The sequence below is a fragment of the Chelonoidis abingdonii genome, chromosome 10 (genome assembly GCF_003597395.2).
Source record: "Chelonoidis abingdonii isolate Lonesome George chromosome 10, CheloAbing_2.0, whole genome shotgun sequence".
NCBI lineage: Eukaryota > Metazoa > Chordata > Testudines > Testudinidae > Chelonoidis > Chelonoidis abingdonii.
This window is the reverse complement of record NC_133778.1, coordinates 6,484,681-6,503,788: the sequence shown is the minus strand read 5'-3', so window position 1 is coordinate 6,503,788 and position 19,108 is coordinate 6,484,681. Positions and strand designations below refer to the sequence as shown.

General features: G+C 46.5%; 1 protein-coding gene across 2 annotated transcripts in view; it reads right to left on the bottom strand.

The window, feature by feature from the left end:
* The window catches only part of PCBP3 (poly(rC) binding protein 3), a 56,646-nt gene extending 41,361 nt beyond the window's left edge, over positions 1-15,285 (bottom strand). For both annotated transcript variants that reach the window (XM_032769701.2, XM_032769734.2), the window contains exons 1-6: positions 15,144-15,285; positions 11,606-11,629; positions 10,384-10,416; positions 9,634-9,750; positions 1,032-1,163; positions 403-531 (exon numbers count right to left, since the gene is read on the bottom strand). In XM_032769701.2, coding sequence (XP_032625592.1) covers positions 403-531; positions 1,032-1,163; positions 9,634-9,750; positions 10,384-10,416; positions 11,606-11,629; positions 15,144-15,212 — 504 coding nt within the window. In that variant the 5' untranslated portion in view covers positions 15,213-15,285. The remainder of the gene's footprint in view (positions 1-402; positions 532-1,031; positions 1,164-9,633; positions 9,751-10,383; positions 10,417-11,605; positions 11,630-15,143) is intronic.
* Between the last annotated feature and the right edge of the window lie 3,823 nt (positions 15,286-19,108).

Genomic DNA, 19,108 nt, shown 5'->3' with positions numbered 1-19,108 from the left:
CACTCCCCTTGCTTTTCTAGCACTAAGCCATCTGGGTCCCGCCGCACAAGCTCTCCGGCCTAAGGGAGAGAGCCTATGGTCTCCTAATTTCAAAAGCAACCTTCTTGTGACTCTATTGCTGATTCCTCCACCATCTCATTTCAAATCTCAAGAGAAAACATTGTATTTCACTGATCAGTTAAGTTAGAGTTCAGCCCCAGACCCCATAACTAGTAAATGAACAGAGTGAATGGCTGGCCAAGAACATATTGTGAGGATTTTAAAACAGAGGTACCAGGAAACATCTATGATCCAGTAACTGAGAGTGAACAACAACATCAATAGCTATTCCAGAGTTTTCACTGTAGTTTGGTTGTTGATAGATTTTCCTATATACTTTACCCCCATTGTTACAGACTGTACCTCCAGCATCACCACACAGATCTGTTTGACACACTGGATAATTGCATCGGGGGTCCCCGAAATTGTCACTGCCCGCTCTGTGGAGTTGGGCAGCATGTCCCCCGCCACTTGAACCTGAGCACCTGTTGACTGGAGAAAGCAGGAAGGGAGAGAGAGAGACAGGAAGAATAGCAAAGTTGAATGCGCAGCATCTGTAACAAAGAAAACACCTAATCGTCCCTTTCTTTGTTGCCAGCAGCAACTTCAGTGCACTCATGTTTTGGTGCATTAGACCCTGGTTAAGAATTGCTTGCTTTGCAAATATTACATGACAATCACCCTCCCTCCTCTTGCCATGCCATGTACACAGTGAATATGTCAGTCTGCAAGGCCTGTCAAAGTCAAACGTAATGCCATGCCAGTGCTGGCAGGAGCCCATGTCACTTACACGCTGGGATCCTTAGGAAATCAAAAGTCCCAGTTTAACATTTCTGAGTCAGCTGCTGGTGGCAGGCATTTTGCTGGAGGTGACACCATTTGTGAAGCTGGCTGCATGTGGCTGCAAAGTCAGTTTCCATTCTCACTTGAGTTAAATGTAGCTTTTAAATGGTGCACTTACAACTGAGGTTTAAGAAAATGGTCTGCCTTACCTCCCTGATTTCCTTAATCTTGGAGCCTCCTTTGCCAATCAGTGACCCACACTGGCTAGCAGGCACAACCAACCTCAATGTTACTGGTGGTTTACTGGTAGCAGTGCTGTTACTCATTGAGTTGATTATATCCTTGGGAAAGAGAAAAATAAAACTGCCTTTATTTTTCTGCCATACACACCCTATCCCAATTGGTGAAAACATACAAGGAAGGGGACAGCTTAATCTTCCCTTAAATTGCACGTAAGATCATATCATGCTTTCAGAAACCAAAAGCACTGTCAGTCAACTATTTCCATAGCTCATAATTATCTATCTTGGGTGTCTGTCTGGTGCCAGTCACTGTTCTACACCCGTAGCTCTCCACAGACAGTACCTCCCAGTCAGGTGCAGCCATTTGTAATACCTTCTTGACAAATATCTAAGGCATTTCTATTTCTGATGGGTTAATCTGGTGCTCAGGAAAATGAGGAAAAGACAGCATTGATATTATTCTTGTAAATCATAGAATCATAGGACTGGAAGGGACCCTGAGAGTTCATCCAGTCCAATCCCCTGCACTCATGGCAGGACTAAGTATTATCCAGGGGTGGGCAAACTTTTTGGCCTGAGGGCCACATCTGGATATGGAAATTGCATAGTGGGCCATGAATGCTCACTAAATTGAGGGTTGGGCTCTGGGATGGGGCCAGAAATGAGAAGTTCAGGGCGCGGGAGGGGGCTCTGGGTTGGGGCATGGGGTTGGGGTGCCGGTGTGGGGGATAAGGCTCCAGCTGGGGGTGCAGGCTCTGCAGTGCAGGAGGAGGCTGGGACCAAGAGGTTCAGAGGGCAGGATGGGGGATCAGGACTGGGGCAGGGGTTGAGGCATGGATAGTGGTCATGGGTGCAGGCTCCGGACAGCACTTACCTCAAGCAGCTCCTAGAAGCAGCAGCATGTCCCCCCTCCGGCTCCTACACGAAGGTGCAGCCAAGTGGCACTGTGTGCTGCCCCATCTGCAGGCACCACCCTTGCAGCTCCCATTGGCTGTGGTGGCTGGCCAATGGGAGCTGTCGGAGACACATGGAGCCATGGTATGCATGGAATAGGGCAAGCCCTGACACTACTCCTCAGCTGGAGTGCCGGAGTGGGGCAAGCCCCAGACGCTGCTCCCCGGCAGGAGCTTGAGGGTCTGATTAAAATATCTGAAGGGCTGGACGCGGTCCCCGGGCTGTAGTTTGCCCACCCCTGATCTAGACCATCTCTGACAGGTGTTTGTCCAACCTGCTCTTAAAAACCTGCAGTGATGGAGATTCCACAACCTCCCTGGGCAATTTATTCCAGTGCTTAACCACCCTGACAGTTAGGAACTTGTTCTAATGTCCAACCTAAACCTCACTTGCTGCAGTTTAAGCCCATTGCTTCTTGTCCTATCCTCAGAAGTTAAAAACAACAATTTTTTTCCTTCCCCCTCATAACAACCTTTTATGTACTTGAAAACTGTTATCACGTCCCTCCTCAGTCTTCTCTTTTCCAGACTAAACAAACCCAGTTTTTTCAATCTTCCCTGATAGGTCATGTTTTCTAGACCTTTAATCATTTTTATTGTTCTTCTCTGGACTTTCTCTAATTTGTCAAAGCTCTTCCTGAATGTGCATTGCCAGAACTGGATACAATACTCCACTTGAGGCCTAATCAGCGTGGCAGTAGAGCAGAAGAAATACTTCTCAATATCTGGCTTACAATCACTCCTGGTAATCATCCAGAATGATGTTTGCTCTTTTTGCAACAGCGTACACTGTGACTTCAGTATTTAGCTATGATCCCCAGATCCATCCGCAGGCTCCTTCCTAAGCAGCTCATGTTCCCATTTTGTATGTTGTGCAGCTGATTTGTTCCTTCGACAAGTGAAGTCCTTTGCATTTGCTTTATTGTGATTGTATCCTATTTCTTCAAACCATTTCCCAGTTTGGCCAGATCATTTGCACTTTAATTCTTCCTCTAAAGCACTTGGCAACCCCTCCCACTTCTGGTATCATCCACAAACTTATAAGTGTGCTCTCTATGCCATTTCTCTAAATCACGAGTGGACAACTTTTTGGCCGAGGCCACATTGGGGTTTTGAAAATGGTATGGAGGTCCGGATAGGGAAGGTTGTGCCTCCCCAAACAGCCTGGCCCCTGCCCCCTTACGCCCCAACATTCCCCCCCGACTGCCCCTCAGGCCCCCAAGCAACCACCCTCCCTGCTCCTTGTCCCCTGACCACCCCCCCTGGCCCGCGCCCGCAGACCTCACCCCTATCCAACCCACCCCGCCTCCCTGTCACTGACTGCCCCACCCTATCACACCTCCACCTCCTGAGGCCCTCGGACTCCCAACCTATCCAAACCACCCCCCAGTTCCGCCCTGACCTCCCTCACCCAGAACCTCAACTCATCCAAACTGCTCTCTGCTACTGCCTCTGACTGCTCTCCAGGACCTCCTACCCCTTTAGTCAACCCCCACTCCCACCCCTTACCATGCTTGCTCAAGCGCAGGACTGGTTATTGAAAGCCGAGGAAGTGGACGGGCACAAGCCGTGCAGCCCGGCAAGGCAGCAGCGGGCTCAGAGTGCTTCCCACGCGCAGCGTGGCTGCAGGGAGGGGGAGATAGTCAGGGAGGGGCCAAAGGGTTAGCCTCCGCCGGCCGGAGAGCTCAAGGGCCAGGCAGGACAGTCCCGCGGGCCGACATGTGGCCCCACAGGCCATAGTTTGCCCACCTCTGCCATCTAAATCATGTTGAAGATATTGACAGAACTGGACCCAGAACTGGATCCCTGTGGACTCCACTTGTTTATGCCCTTCCAGCAATGAATGTGAACCACTGAATAACTACTCTTCGGAACGGTTTTCCTACCAGTTTTGCACCCACCTTATGATAGCTCCATCTAGGTTGCATTTCCCTAGATGGTTTATGAGCAGGTCACATGAGACAGTATCAAAAGCTTTACTAACGTCAAGATGTACCACATCTACCGCTTCCCTCCTATCCACCAGGCTTGTTACCCTGTCAAAGAAAGCTATCAGGTTGGTTTGACATGATTTGGTTTTTACAAATCCATGCTGGGATTGTTACTTGTCACCTTATTATCTTCTAGATGTTTGCAGACTGATTGCTTAATTATTTGCTCCATTATCTTTCCTGGTACAGAAGTTAAGCTGACCAGTCTGTAATTCCCCAGGTTGTTCTTATTTCCCTTTTTATAGATGGGCACTATAGTTGCCCTTTTCCAGTCTTCTGGAGTCTCTCCTATCTTCCATGACTTTTCAAAGATAATCACTAGTGGCTCTGATATCTCCTCAGTCAGCTCCTTGAGTATTCTAGGATGCATTTAATCACGTCCTGATGACTTGAAGACATCTAATATGTCTAAGTAATTTTTAATTTGTTCCTTCCCTATTTTAGCCTCTGATCCTGCCTGATTTTCACTGGCATTCACTATGTTAGATGTCCAATCACCACCAACCTTCTTCATGAAAACCGAAAATGCTCTATAAGTTCCCTCAACACAGCTCTGACCCAGCACCTCAATTCCTATTTGGAGCACTCACAAAGCTGCTTTGAGAAATCTTGGGGCCATTTAGCTCACTCCCCACGAATTGTAGTGCTCAAATAACATGTGAGCTGACTCCTTTTTAAAGTGTGTGAAAAGTCCATGCAAGTTTTAAAATATTCCAATTTAATGGAAGTGCAGTGTTCACATAGACTGAAAAGCCACCTGCATGACGATGAACTAAGTTACTTTGGAACAAATTCACAAATTCCAAACCCAGAAAAGACCATTGTCATTATCTGGTCTGACCTCCTGAATAACACAGGCCACAGACATGCCCCAGAATAATTCCTTTTGTACGACAGTAGATCTTTTAAAAAATTAAAGTTGCCAGTGATGAAGCATTCAGCACAGGCCTTGGTAAATTGTTCCACATGTTAAATCATTATTATTGTTACAAATTTACAACTTATTTCCAGTCTGAATTTGTCTAGCTTCAACTTCCAGCGATTGGGTTATTTTATAACTTTGTCTACTAGGTTGAAGAGCCCATTTTCAAGTATTTCTTCCCCATGTAGATATCTATAGACCATGATAAAGTCAACCCTTCCATTTCTCTTTGTTAAACTAAATAGACAGAGCTCCTTGTGTTTATCACTATACGACACATTATACAATCCTTTAATCATTCTTATGGTTTTTCTCTGACCTCTCTCCAATTCATCAACATCCTTCCTGAATTGCGGGCATCAGAACTGGGCACAAGATTCCAGCAGCGGTTGCACCAGTGCCAAATACAGTAGTAAAATAACCTCTCTGCTCCTAGCTGAGATTCCCATGTTTATGCATTCAAGGATTGCATTAGTCCTTTTGGCCACAGCATCAACTGAGAGCTCATGTTCAGCTGATTATCAACCATGACCGCCAAATCTTTTTCAGAGTCTCTGCTTCCCAGGATAGAGTCTTTCCTCATGTAAGACTCGTATGACTCTATGATTTTTGTTGAGAGATATATATGCACTTATTCCTGTGTATTTAGGCCACATTTTCTCAAACTCACACTGTGTCTCATAAAAATAAAGTTCAAGATCTTCCAGGACCATGAGATGAAACTCAACTCTTTTCTAGCTAGAGATGTAAATATTGAGTGGAAGGTTTTCTGTTGAACACTAGCTGGGAGAGAAGGCATATGTAGGCCTGATAGAAGCCTGAGGTAGATTTTAAGAGTCTGCTCTGATAACATTTAAGTATAAGCATAAGTAGAGTAATCATTTTTGTGAGAACAAGAAAAGATAGAGTAACGAAAAATCTAGAAAAGATTGGTTTGAACTAACGCAACACCTGTACTGATAGGGGAGGAGAGTTAACATGGAAATGAGAGACTTAATACACATAAGAAAAAGTAACAAAAAATTATAAATAAGTTTGTGTAACAAAGGGAGGTTGAAGCTGTATAGTACCAAGCCCTGACACAGGGACCATCTGATGGGGATTTTCCTAGCAACCATTTTTACATGAGCACAGAGCTCTGTCATGCAAAATATGTGCATTTCTATATGCAAATGATAGCAAAAGTGGTGCCAAATTTCAGACAGACAATGGATGGGATGGAAGAGGAAGAAATTTGGTGGCCTGAGAAGGGAAAGAGAAAGAGGAAGAAAGATAAGAGAGATCATATAGGAACAGTATTAGGAGTTGGGGTGTTGGGAACTTCCACATGGAATCATATAGATATCACAGTATTGTGGGAAGAAAACCTGAAAATTAGACTTAAATTACAAAACCTGTTAACAAAGTTACACAAACAACAGAATGGGGGTATAGGGGAGGATTTAAAGGCTGTTCGGGATGCTAGGATAACGGGATAGCTGTTATGGAAAGAGGAAGCAGCAATCAGCTAAATGGGAAAAATCATGAATCATCCTCATATATCAAAGGCATGATATAGTATGGCATAAGGTATGGCAGCTTCCTAATAGTGGAGCTACCGGTAGGACTAAAGGAAACTCAAAGAGGGGAAGTGCCTGGGTTCAGAACAAATAAGACGCTAGACAGGAATAAAGGGAGTAGCTTGGTGCAAGGTTAGGTGCTACTCAAGGGTCTGTTATGCTGAGAAAGGGTGCAAGCTTGATGGACCATGGATCCTTCCTCTGGTGCTAGCTGTGCCAGTGGCCCCAGGACCAAGTGAGGCATTAAAAGTTATAGTGTCCAGTCCACAGATATGATGGAACCTTCCGTGACAGATTACATCTCAAAGGAACATGTCACTCGTCCTCAGACACTGGACAGGATGGATGGGGGAGTCTGGAAAGTCCCAGATACCTCACATTGTTCCAAGAGGCATGGCACCTGGTTGTGTTGTTGTGATGCACTGCACAGTGCATCGCTGGCATGGAGGTTCATCTTGGATGAAGAAACCTGGAATTGCAAAGTATGGCTGAGGCAAGGTTGCAAGGGCTGGAGAAGCTCTTGGGCTGGACACTTCCAGTATGGGACACAAACATGCTGTTATGACTGGCCAATCTTCTGCCAAGAAATTTTACCTGAATAGGGGACAAGAGAATTTTTCCAGTTCCCCAGCATGAGATCCACAGTGTATCAGCTGATGCTCATCTGATTGGTGCTGCCCTCGACTGCATGATAAAGCTAAGCTGAGTCGTACCATCACTGCATTGAAATGTGCAGGCTTTAATGGGCAGATGCCCAGAACATTTGTTGACCTTAAGACAAGAGAGTTGAGATATTCAGAGCAACTTAGATACACTGGGAAATGCCCCATGGCGGGAGTTAGTATATGATATTGGGGAACATCCACGGATATGTATGATATCAGTGGACTTCACAATTGCACAAGCCATACTAGTAGAGGTGTTAATTGCATTGATCTGGAAGGTTAGGAGGCAGTTGGAAAAGAGAAGAGACGTATATGAAATACAGGATTAGATGAAGCCTTAGAAAGGCTTCTGTTGCTTCACGGTGGGGAGTGTTGGGAGCAAAGGCATATGTAGGCCTGACAGAAGCCTGCTGCAGATTTTAAGAGACTGTGTTTATAACGTTTAACAGCATAAGCATAAGTTGAACCGCATATGTGTGAGAAATTGCAGAGCAATCATGTTTATGAGAACAAGATAAGATAAAATCACTAAAAAGCTAGAAAAGATCGGTTTGAACTAACACGACACCTGTACCGATGGGGGAGGACAGTTGACATGGAAATGAGAGACTGATACATATGAGACAAGATAACAAAAAGTTATAAATAATTTGCATAACAAAGGGAGGTGGAAGCTGTATTGTCCGGTGCTGGTGGCGACTGTGATGAGATCGTCCTAATGAGCTTTCTACTTGTAAGTAACTGATCACTACTTGCTGAGTGTTTTCCCTTAATAACTATTTGCTAGATCTATCTGTTGAGTAAGTGAACCTCAATGGAACGATTTGTATCGAGTGTACAGATACCTCCTTCCTATTCCCATCAGCATGAGAAGGGCTGTCTTGAGGAGCTGTAACCAGGAAGCACGAGGGCACTGATTCAGGGGTGGAATTTGCCTCTCTTCCCACACGACTGCATAGGAATCCTTACACTTGACAGAAAGATGATGGGCAAAGACTGAATTTCATGTGAAGGAGATCACCTGCTGACAAAGTCAGAGACAGCGACCGTGTAATATACAGGAATGGTATCTCCTCCAGCACACACCGCCTGTGAACTCTGTTTCCTCACAGCAGTTTTACCAAGGAGTAAAGCTTTTGCTTTTCTCACCCTCCCTGGAAGAGACCACTCCTTGTGCCATCAATGCTCACAGCTCTGTGTAATGCACAAAGCCCTCTACTGCAGGGGGATTCTGTGGCTGTATTTTTCATCTGTTGCGCACAAATGTAGTGAAGGGGTGTGGTCTAGTGGATAGTACCCTGCCCCGGGATTCCTAGCCCTGGCTCTGCCACTGGCTGACTTTGGGCAAGTTACTGTATTGCCCTATGCCTCAGTTTCCCCATGTGTAGAGTGGGGATAATGATACTGATCTCCTTTATAAAGTGCTGTGAGATCTACTGATGAAAAGTGCTGCGTATTCAGAAAAGTACTGTACTGGGAGGTGCAGAAACGGATTTTCCCACTCAGGAACAGGTGCAGGATCCATGCTGGCCTATCCGACGCCACCCAATCCAGGCAGCTCAACCCTGGCCAGGAGGGACAAACTCTACAAATAAGTACTTCTGTTTCTAATCCTGCCCATTTCGGTTCTTGGTCTCTCTGCTGAAACTACCTGAAACCATGCCAGCTAGTGACCTTCACCTTGCGCGAGGGCTACCCCCTTCTCCACTAAGAAATGGACAAATCTCACTCTCAGGGCTGGAATGAACCTGTTGCCAGCATGTCAGACTCCAAAACAAGAACAGAAACAGGGCGACTCTGTATCTTCCAGCATGAGGTGGCTCTGCATGGACTTGCTCACTCCAGCTCCTGACCAGTGGATCACCTCTTCAATGGATTTTGGCATCCCTGTGATTTTCCTCCCTCCCGCCCTGCTCCACCACCCCTGTTCCACACACACATGTGCACACCCACACGCACACACACCCCCCAGCTCTCCCCTTCCCCTCTCTGCCTCACCTTTCCATCTCCCCTGCTTCCCAAGCTCCCTGGCCCTCTTCCCAGGTCCGTCTGGTAGTATTCCCTGATATAGCACCGCCACTGACATCACAGCCATTGGCTCCTCACAGCAGCAGCCAGAGGGTGCACAGCAAGAGACTGCAGCGGCAACCTCAGAAAGCTTTTCCACCCTGTCTCACTACTTGATGCTCCAGCCTAGAAACTTTTTCCTGTTGCCCCTATCCCCAGCCTGAGGTGACAGCTGTGTCCTGACATTACATCGCAGCCTTGTAACCCTGTGCCGTGACAATGTCATGTAAAGCTACATCATAATAGTGAGCTGTAGGCACAGCAGCATGATAAACTTGTGTGCACTGACCCACAATTTCCACCAGACTTTAGTGGTCCTGGCAGCATTAGGGATGGTCCCCCAGCTCTGGAACTTTGTCAAAAATCGGCTCACCAGTTCTCCTTCTGCAAAGGAGCGTGTGTGTTTCCTCACCTCCTCAAATTTGTAAGCAATCATGGCAAAAGCCTTGAAGATGGCATCTGTGGGGCCTGTTATGGTCACAATTCTTTCGGGACAGTTTCCCTCAGAGATGTTGATTCTTGCTCCACTCTAGAAAGAAAAGAAAAACATCTCCTCAGACCATTAAAAAGCCCATCAACCTGCACGGCCACACGCTGAACCATAACTGGCTACTGACCTAGAGAAACAGGCTAGAGGTTCACCAATAACCTCAGCTCCTGCAATCTGACCAGTGTGTAAGTAAATCCCTGCACCCATGGGGACTGCTGGTGGCTCCCCTCCAATGTAAAGGTACGCTGGCAGGGGCCAGGTTCATTTAAAAAACAAACCAACCTTTTATACGGACATGACAACCAATCAGTACGCAAAAGCACAAAGTGCTCGGACGATGAACTTGTAAGGCAAATTAATAGTTCAGGTGAATCTCCACTGAAGTTAATGGGAGCTTTCCTGAGTATGGCATGAATAAAAACTGACAAAGGGTCTCCAGGCATAGTCTGCATTTTTATTTTATGCAGCTTGCTTAAATTTCTTGAATAATGGATCAATGGTCTTTAGTACTGAGCACATAACTAATTGCATGTTTTCTCAGAGAAAATATCTGCAGAGCTCTAGGCAACTATACACCGAAATTCCCACAAACTGGGCCGTAGGAGCAAGGCCTTTCCATTAGTCTCCATGGCGCTTTCATTAGAAATCATTTCAGATGTCTGGGTAGCTCACCTCCTCCCGCATCTTTTTCACGGTCTCTCCTTTCTGAAATAAGATGCAGAAACACAACCATTAGAATATCAATAGCTTCATCCAAACACCTATCCCGATTAAAGTTTCTAATGGATTTTCATAAAATACAAATACATAAAATACAGTTTAGAAAGCTGAGAGAAGAGTTCACCCCCTGTTCCCCCTCCCCAATCCTGCTAGAGCTTTGAGGTGTATATGCATTCTGAGAATAGACTATTAACAATTTCCTTTTCATACCCTGCAGATTTTATCCCTGCGTGAATTGGAATCATGTCTGCTCACTTAACTGACAAAACAGCATTCAGATAATTCTCATAGCGATTCACAATGAGTTTCTTCCTTTCTAAATGTCCTTCTCCATGGAAGAAGCTCAAAGACATTCACACCCATAAAAAAGTTGGCTAAACAATCTGAGTTTGATAAGAAAATAATGGAAAAAATAAAGGCCATGTGTGGAGGGACAAGTATCCTCCTCTTACCAGTCGTTGTCATGACCCCTTCTTCTGCCGACCTACCAATCTGTAAAAATACTTCAGCCTTCTCCAATAACGGTCCTCCATAATGCTGTAGTAATGTCACTGCAAACATTGTTCTTTGGGGCCAGTGCCCTAGAATATTATGGCTCTTTCCACAAAGGTCCAGTGGGGCAAATGATATTCTGTGTTCTTTACTGTCAGTGCCATCCAATTTTGAACTTTAACACATAAGCACCTGTCCATTTTTCAGGAAGGTTGTAATTGTAATTGGAGCAGTTGTGTAAACAGGTCACTTATAACTGAGAATTCTGCTATAGAAGAATTGTAGGAATTTCTTTGTTGTTATGCTAATTTGCCAAGGTCGTGAAACCAATGTATTTACTGACATTTTGCTACTCTTGTGATGAGATTCATCTTTTTCCTTAATGTAGCAATGGGAACAAAATTATCATCATCCCGGAATGAACATATATATTAGTAGCCAGACTGATGCAGCAATAGTGATAGACTAGAAAAATTACAGTATTTTAGGTGCATTTTGTAAGAAGAACATTCTTTGATTTCTTCTTCAGATACATGAATAATCTATCATGCAATCAGAAAAATAGATCCTCAAAATGATAATTTTCAGAGGTGTGTCATGCAATAATTAACAGCTGTAAAATACAAGTTATAACTACTATACAACTAACATATACAATGATGGAATCTGAAGAAATATTTACCTTCCCAATGATGCTTCCAACTTCCTATAAAAGACCCAAACACAAAGACAGAAATTACAGAATTTAAGAAACTCCAATAAAATCTCATAGTGACAGACAGGAGTTGGTGCACTCACTGAATTCAATGAATTATGAACCACACAGAGTGATTTTCAAACAGCCACAAAAAACACGGAGCAGAAAGGGAATTACTTCTTTATTTCAGAGGGCGTGCTCACATGTGTTTCCCAAAGGTACATGGTGCTCTGCCCTGAGGAGGATATAAACTCTGTTTGCTCTCTGAGGTGCCTCACAGATACTGTTGGTTTTGAACTATGGCCCCGGTTCAGGAGATCACGTTAAGTACATGCTTTCCTGAATAGGGCCTAGTGAAGCCAAGTGGCTGCATGATCTCCTGGACAAGCTGGTTGCGAGGCAGCCTAGAACAGAGCTATAGCACTCTCATGGCATCATCTGCAAAAAACAGTATCTAGGTAATAAAGGAAAGTTTAATTTTTTTTAAAGAAAATATATATCTCCTAAACATGGAACTGTGACTCTCAGAACGGAGCAATCAGTTGTGTTTCAGTTCCACGATATGTGGCCCTCCTCCACCACATGAGCATGCATGTCTTCTGGCACGTTCAGCCAGTCAAGCAAAACGACAGGCTGTACATTCCCAGGTACATGACTTCACAAGGAGTTCAGAAGTGGTTTGTGTTGCAGTTGATGAGCGCAGCCATACCCACAGTGAGCAAGTGAGAGGAATGTCTGTCACTCAGAGCATACTGGCACATTAGGGGGAGGCGCACACCTTCCCAAATGCCATCAGTTGGAGAATTAGACCTTCCTCTAGAGCCCCCTTTCTCAGCTGGAGGATTGTGACCCCTGGAGGGCTATGAGAGGCCAACAGGGAAAGGGTTGTGAGGTGTTGAAACTTCTATTACAGTCTAAAGCAAAGGAAATCTCATTCCCCCACTTCCCATAATCCCTTCCATTTCAGGATCAAGCCCCTTGAAACACACCCACAAATCAATGATACAGGCTTATCACTGAAAATTATTTTGCTCTTACTCTTTTAATAAATGTAAGGGAACCACAAATATTTTTTACTTTAAATACTAAGTCAATGCCAACCTGAAAAGGTTGAGAAACACTTCTCTAAAGCTGTGGAATGGTGCTAAATTCATGCGACTTCAAGTGTATAATAATGCTCCATCAGGTCTCATCCTTCACTAAGCTCTGCAAAGAGCTCCTTTACTTTGAAAACGGGAAATGAAGAGGAAGAATCTTGATATCATCTTCTTGGTACACAGACTTCTATTGTCTGATATTTTTGATCAGTTCTCCCCGTATTCCCCAGCAGACCCAGAGTTTTCAAAGGTGTGAGGTGGGTGGGCACCAAGGCGGCAGGGCACCAGTCTGATGCTGGTTTCCTGAAAGGTTTTGAAAGCTTGGGATGGGCAGAGCTATGGCTTTGAAACCACAAGGTGCCATTTGCCTGAGCAGGCTGCTTGGGCTGACACCTGCAGTGAAGGCTCTTGGGAGGAAGCAGTCCCTTGTTCACAGCACTTGAGGGCTGCACTGATACAGCCATGGTAGCAGCTGTGGACTGCTGGCACCCGAGGAGTCTGACAGGGCACACAGAGTTGGGGGCACGGCTGAAAGACACTGCCTCTCATCAGAGCAGGGCACTGGGTGGCACCGTCTGTGACTGTAACGCCATGGCTCACGATGGTGACCAGGAAATAGGAGTGAATGAGGCAGGAGGGGCTGTGGCTCGATGTGGCTGGAGACCCGAGTGCAGACCAGAGAGCTTGCGCGGAGGAGAATTCGGAAAGGAATATATGGAGTCTAGAAGTCTGTGCAAAGTCTATACAAATGCCCCATGCTCATGGCCCTGCATGTCAGCACCCATCTGTCTGCCTAGTATGTGGAAACCATTCATTACATCTTACACTCAGGGAGCAGGTGGAAGAAGTGGACCAGGGTCAGAGAAGTGCTCGGTGTCCAGTGCACAGCCCAGCATGGGCCTGGGAGATGCTGAAAAGAAACCTGAGCATGGGAATGGATGCCCAGAGAGGGCATGGCTGGTCCTGGTGATGGGCCATGGAGGGATGCACTGTCTGGAGAGGACAAGCTAAGCTTCTGCCTTCACATAGAAATACTGTGCTCCAGGGTCCCACGCTCACCAGTGCTGAGCTGTTAGGCAGCTCCCAAGCGAGAGGAACAAGCATTCTTTGCAATGCTGAGCTAAAGACAATGGCTAGCCACAGCCGGAGGGGGTGCTGAAGGGTGGGGTCTGGCCCCAGAGGCTGCTATTCCCAGCGTCCAGAATATCAGACTCCCCATCTCCCCACTCCTGCACTCCCCTGGGCTCGCTGCCCCACCCCTCGCTGCAGCAGCTGCCCAGGGTAGAGATGTGCAGTCCTGTCTGCTCTCTCCCATCATCTGCCTCCAGCGGATTCGCCTGCCTGCATGAAGAGCTGCACTTGTTGCACCAGAGAGCATCCCTAGGCCCTGTTCCTGCTGCACCCTCACACAGAGGGGCACCAGGACGTGGGCCAGGTGTGTTCCCCCCAGCCCAGCCTGACCTCCTCTAGGCATGGTGCCTACAGTTTTAGCCTAAGGAGCACCACCTCCTGGGGCTGGTGGGCTGGGGCCCGGAACACCCTCAAGCATATTACTGCATATTATGGGTGTGGGGGGGGTTACATTAACACAAGCACTGCCCTCTATCCCCCCAGCCCTGTCCCATGCCGCAGACCAGTGGCTTTCTCCTTGTCTCCCTTTCAGTGGGGCCCATCGCTGGCAGGGGGGAATCTTCCAGGCCCCTCCATGCCGCCTTGTGCCTTTGCCTCAAGGTGCCTTCCCTGCTTTTTCCAGCACAGCCCTGCAATGGTGGAAGGCTGGTGGTTTGTGGTGGAGAATGGGGAGAGGGACGATGCCTTAACCCTAGTCTGTGTTTGCTATCTCAGCCCTTGGGATGGCTGGAGAGGGCCCTCCAGCTGGTGCCAGTTCACATGATAACATGGGACCAGCATGTGGGGAGGGCTCTGTGTGTGTGTGAGCGTGTGTGTGAGGGTGGCAGGGAGTCCCTCTCACTCTGTGTCTCTCTAATGGATTGTTCCCACCGCTCTGCCTGGGGAGCAGCGGCAGGGCTGAGCCAAAGCCATGCATGTCCTGCATCCTGGGCGCCTAGGCCAGCCCTCCCCAGAAGATGGCAAGCAGAGGGGGAGTCTATCTGCTCCTGCTGAGTTTTTCATGGGAGAGCAGGTGGAGCCCGTGACATCACTGAACCTGTGCAATGGGGGAAGTCAGCTGCACTCCTGTCAGGGCTGGCCCAAGCAGGGAGCTGGAATTGCACCCCTCAGAGTCACAGTTCCCTCCCAGGCTTCTCCTGGAGCAGCACAGTGACACGGTGCCCCTGGCTCGGGGCGGGGATGAACAGCTCGATCTAGCATTTCACCTTCCTCCATTTGTAAACACTGATTACTTCACTGTTACGTGCAATGCAGCTGAAATGAAGACAAATGAAGAATGTGCATCCACTCCTTACCTTTCCATGCATGAGAAGCCGGATGGTGAGAGTAACATTCAGGCCACCTTCCGAGACTTTTGATTCCATTTCCTACCAAGTACAGGAGATGTGTGGTAAGGAACAGAGAGGCCCCAAGGAAGGACAAGACAGTCCTGAAACAATCACCTGTAAGGAGACAGAGGCAGAGCTGATTAGTGCTCCCTGCTTTATGAATCAGTGAAGTCTACCAGCTGATTTCACTCTTTCCACAACACCTGCAGCCAGTGGCTGGGGATTTGGACATGGCCTTCCACGGAACACAAACAAGCTTGGAGACAAGGTTCTGTTCACTGACCAACGGGGAGATGCTTTGCTCTGCCCTTGCCCTGCTCAGCTAGGCATGCAGCTCCCATGGTCAGGGCTCCTGAATACTCACGGGTTTGCTTCTTTGTTTATGTTACAGTAAAAGGATGTGGGTGCATGTATGTGACACACAGTACATTGCCTGTGCGACATGGCAAGAGCTCGTTGCGTGGGGCACACCAAAAACAGAAGAGTGAGGTAGAGGCTCACTTCTGTCTGGGACAGACAAAGGGTATGTCTATACTGCGATTAGACACCTGTGGCTGGCCCGTGCCAGCTGACTCAGACATGCAGGGCTCAGGATAAGGGGCTGTTTACAGGTTCCCCTCCCACCTTTCCGGGTCCTAGATCCCAGGCTCCAGCCCAAACCTGAATGTCCACACTGCAATTTGACAGCCCTGGAACCCAAGCCTGAGTCAGCTGGCACAGGCCAGCTGTGGATTTTTAATCACAGCATAAACACACCCAATGAGTGCAGCCAATCTTTGTAATATACATTTTTCATCTTGCTTATAACCAAGAGTAGAACCTACCCAGCCAGCTTTTCTTCCCAGAGTGAGGAGTCAGCTCATGTGCTGCTGAACTTTTATGTGTGGTTTTCTCTTTGGGTCAGCTCCTCGGCTTGCGGATCTCCAGCTTTACCAGCTGCCTAGGAATTCTGCAAGGAGAATCCCTGCTTGTCAAGAGCCAGCTCAGTGCTACCCACCCCTCAGGAAGAGGGAAGTGTACCTTGGGGCACAGGGAGCCTGATATGCACCAGGGGCCAAAGCATTCTCTGGATGGCCCAAGGATCAGAGAAACACAAAAGTGGCATGTGCTAAATTCCCTCTGGTCCCATGCCAAGCACACCTGCGTGTGCCAGAGAACCTGGGCCAGATGTTTATTGTCTACAACTGCAGCTGGAACCAAACGCATCCAGTGGGCTGTTACACTCACTAGCAGCCTCAAGCAATGATGCTTTTTCTGATTGGTTACATGTGAGCTATAGACATTCATGGATACATGGCCAGAAGGGACCATCAGATCAACTACTCTGACCACCTATGTAGAACAGCCCATTACAATTCACCCAGTTATCCTGTACTCAGCCCAGGCACTTGTGCTTGTAGAGGGGGGAGGGATAGTTCAGTGATTTGAGCATTGGCCTGCTAAACCCAGTGTTGTGAGTTCAATCCTTTATGGATCTGGGGCAAAATCTGTCTGGGGATTGGTCCTCCTCTGAGCAGGGGGTGGGATTAGATGACTTCCTGAGGTCCCTTCCAACCCTAATATTCTATGTCTTCCAGAAAGGCATCCAGTCTGAAGACAACACAAGATGGAGAATGCACCACTTCCCTTGAAGTTTGGCTGCAATGGATAATTCCCCATCACTGTTAACAATCCACACCTGACTTCTAATTTGAATTTGTCTGGCTTCAGCATCCAGCCACTGGTGCTTGTTACATTTTTTCTCCACTAGATTAAAGATCCCTGTAGTATCTTGTATTTTTCTTCTTGTGAAGGTCCTTACACATCTCAGTTCCTTCCATTTGACTCTGAAACATCAGGCACTGACCACAACCAGAAGCAGAATACAGGACTTAATGGACCAGTCATTTCATCCATCTAACCCACCAAAACATATGTCCTTAAAGCAATGGAAAACCTTCCCTTTCTTCACTGGACCAGTGAGTTGCCCTGTGGGACCATGACAGCAAGCAGAACACTGCTGTACTGCCTTTATTACAGCCATCTGCAATTGCTTTTGACCCCCCCATAGCCCCCTCACTTGGGCCAAAACTTTGAAAGTCTCAATTGTGCCTTCTTCCTGTTATTCTCCTCTCATGATACTGCTCTGCTACCTACCCCAATAAAGAAGAACTAACAACTTAAAATGCCTTGTTCAAAATTTTTAAGTGACACTTGACTTTCAAACACCTGAACAGCAAATGTAACTTTTCTTGTCTGCACAGTAAACACTGGCATTTTTATCTCTTTGAATAATCAAAGTGATGCTTTCCGTGCCTTCTTGCTTGCAAAGATTTGAACTGCTTCCTGAAGGTCCACAGTCTGGGCCAGCTCATGCACTATCGAGATGGTTGCAAGGCAAACAGGCCTATCCTATGTCATTGTGAGAGTAGATGTGTTTTTATCTGGAAAGAGGGTGGTCACCTTATTTGTGCACACATATTCCCAAACAGCCTTTGGAGCTGATGCTGCTGAAATGTATCTTGAAAGGACTTTCAGTTCATCACCTAAATCACTCGCATCAATATCACGCATGTCATCATGTGTCAACACAGTCTCTAGTGCCCTGCATTGCTGGAGCAGGTCTTCTTCAGGTATAGGGAGGAGTTTTGGAATATCATACAACATCGCAGATATACTGCTGTGTTCCTTGAGCTGCCTGAAATGTTCTTCAACTGACTGTATTGCACAATCTAGCACCTGGTTAAAGAATTCAACTCTGAATTGTTGTTTGGGGTCTCTTATGGGATTATCCTGTGCCTCATGATCAAAATGTCTTCTTCTTCGGTGACTCTTGTATTCTTGAATGGGTGGGAAAATAGCTTCAGTGTGAAGTTCCTCTGCCAACTTCTGTGCACTCTTCAGAACATTTTGAAATCCCTCATCTGACTGGTAAGACTGTAGGTATGACTTTGCTTTGTCCAGTTGTTCCATTGCTCCAGATATAGCAAGGTCAATACCTTGGAGTCTCTTGCTTACAGCATTTATTTCAAACAGTAGGCCTTGCCACAACACTAAGCCACATAGAAATTTGAAGTTATGTATATTTCTGGTGATTCCATTTTCCTCTGCCACTGTTCTCCCAACAACAGTTCCTGTCATGCATTATCCTCCATAATGGCAACTATGACATCCTCTATCTTCCAAATTTGGTGTTTGGTAGGCTTTATCGCCTTCACTCAACTTTCCCATCATGTGGCACTCAGTGGTTTCAGTGTCAGAGAGGATGTTCCCAGATGTTGATTCAAAATTTGCCATCGATGAGTTGATGCAGAGAAAAAGACATAGATGCTTTGAATTACATTAAAAAATTCAGCAGCCTCACTAGAAGCTGATGCTGCATCACTGACCACCAGGATCAATGAATGAGAACTGCATGGGACAAAAAAAGCTTGAGTGTTTAACTCTCAGATCCGCATCTGCACTCCTCTGTTCTTTCCTCTCATGTTGGCACCATTATCGTAGCCCTGACCTCTCATGTCAGCTATTGCAATTCCCGAATCTTCTAGCTTTTTAAGCACATTTGTCATACCAGCTCCTGGAGTATCATCAATGTCAATAAATTCTAGAAAATGCTCTCTGACAGTCACCATTGCAGGGACATTTTCACTAGGTTCTGTTGTTGTCACAAAACGCACAATTAAAGTCATTTGTTCCGTATGGCTGATGTCAGGTGTGCAGTCCAGAATAACAGAGTATATCTTGCTGACTTCAGATCTGCCACAATCTTCTGTTTGACTTTGTTGCCAGTAACTGTGTCATCTTATTTTGAATTGTTTTTCCAAGATAGTGGTGTGTGTACATTTCTTGGGTGGTGACTCTTCTTAGATGCTCCTGGAGTACAGCATCGAACTCAGCCATCAGCTGAAGTTTCCATTGTTTGGCACATACAGCTGATCTGAAGTGCCATGCAG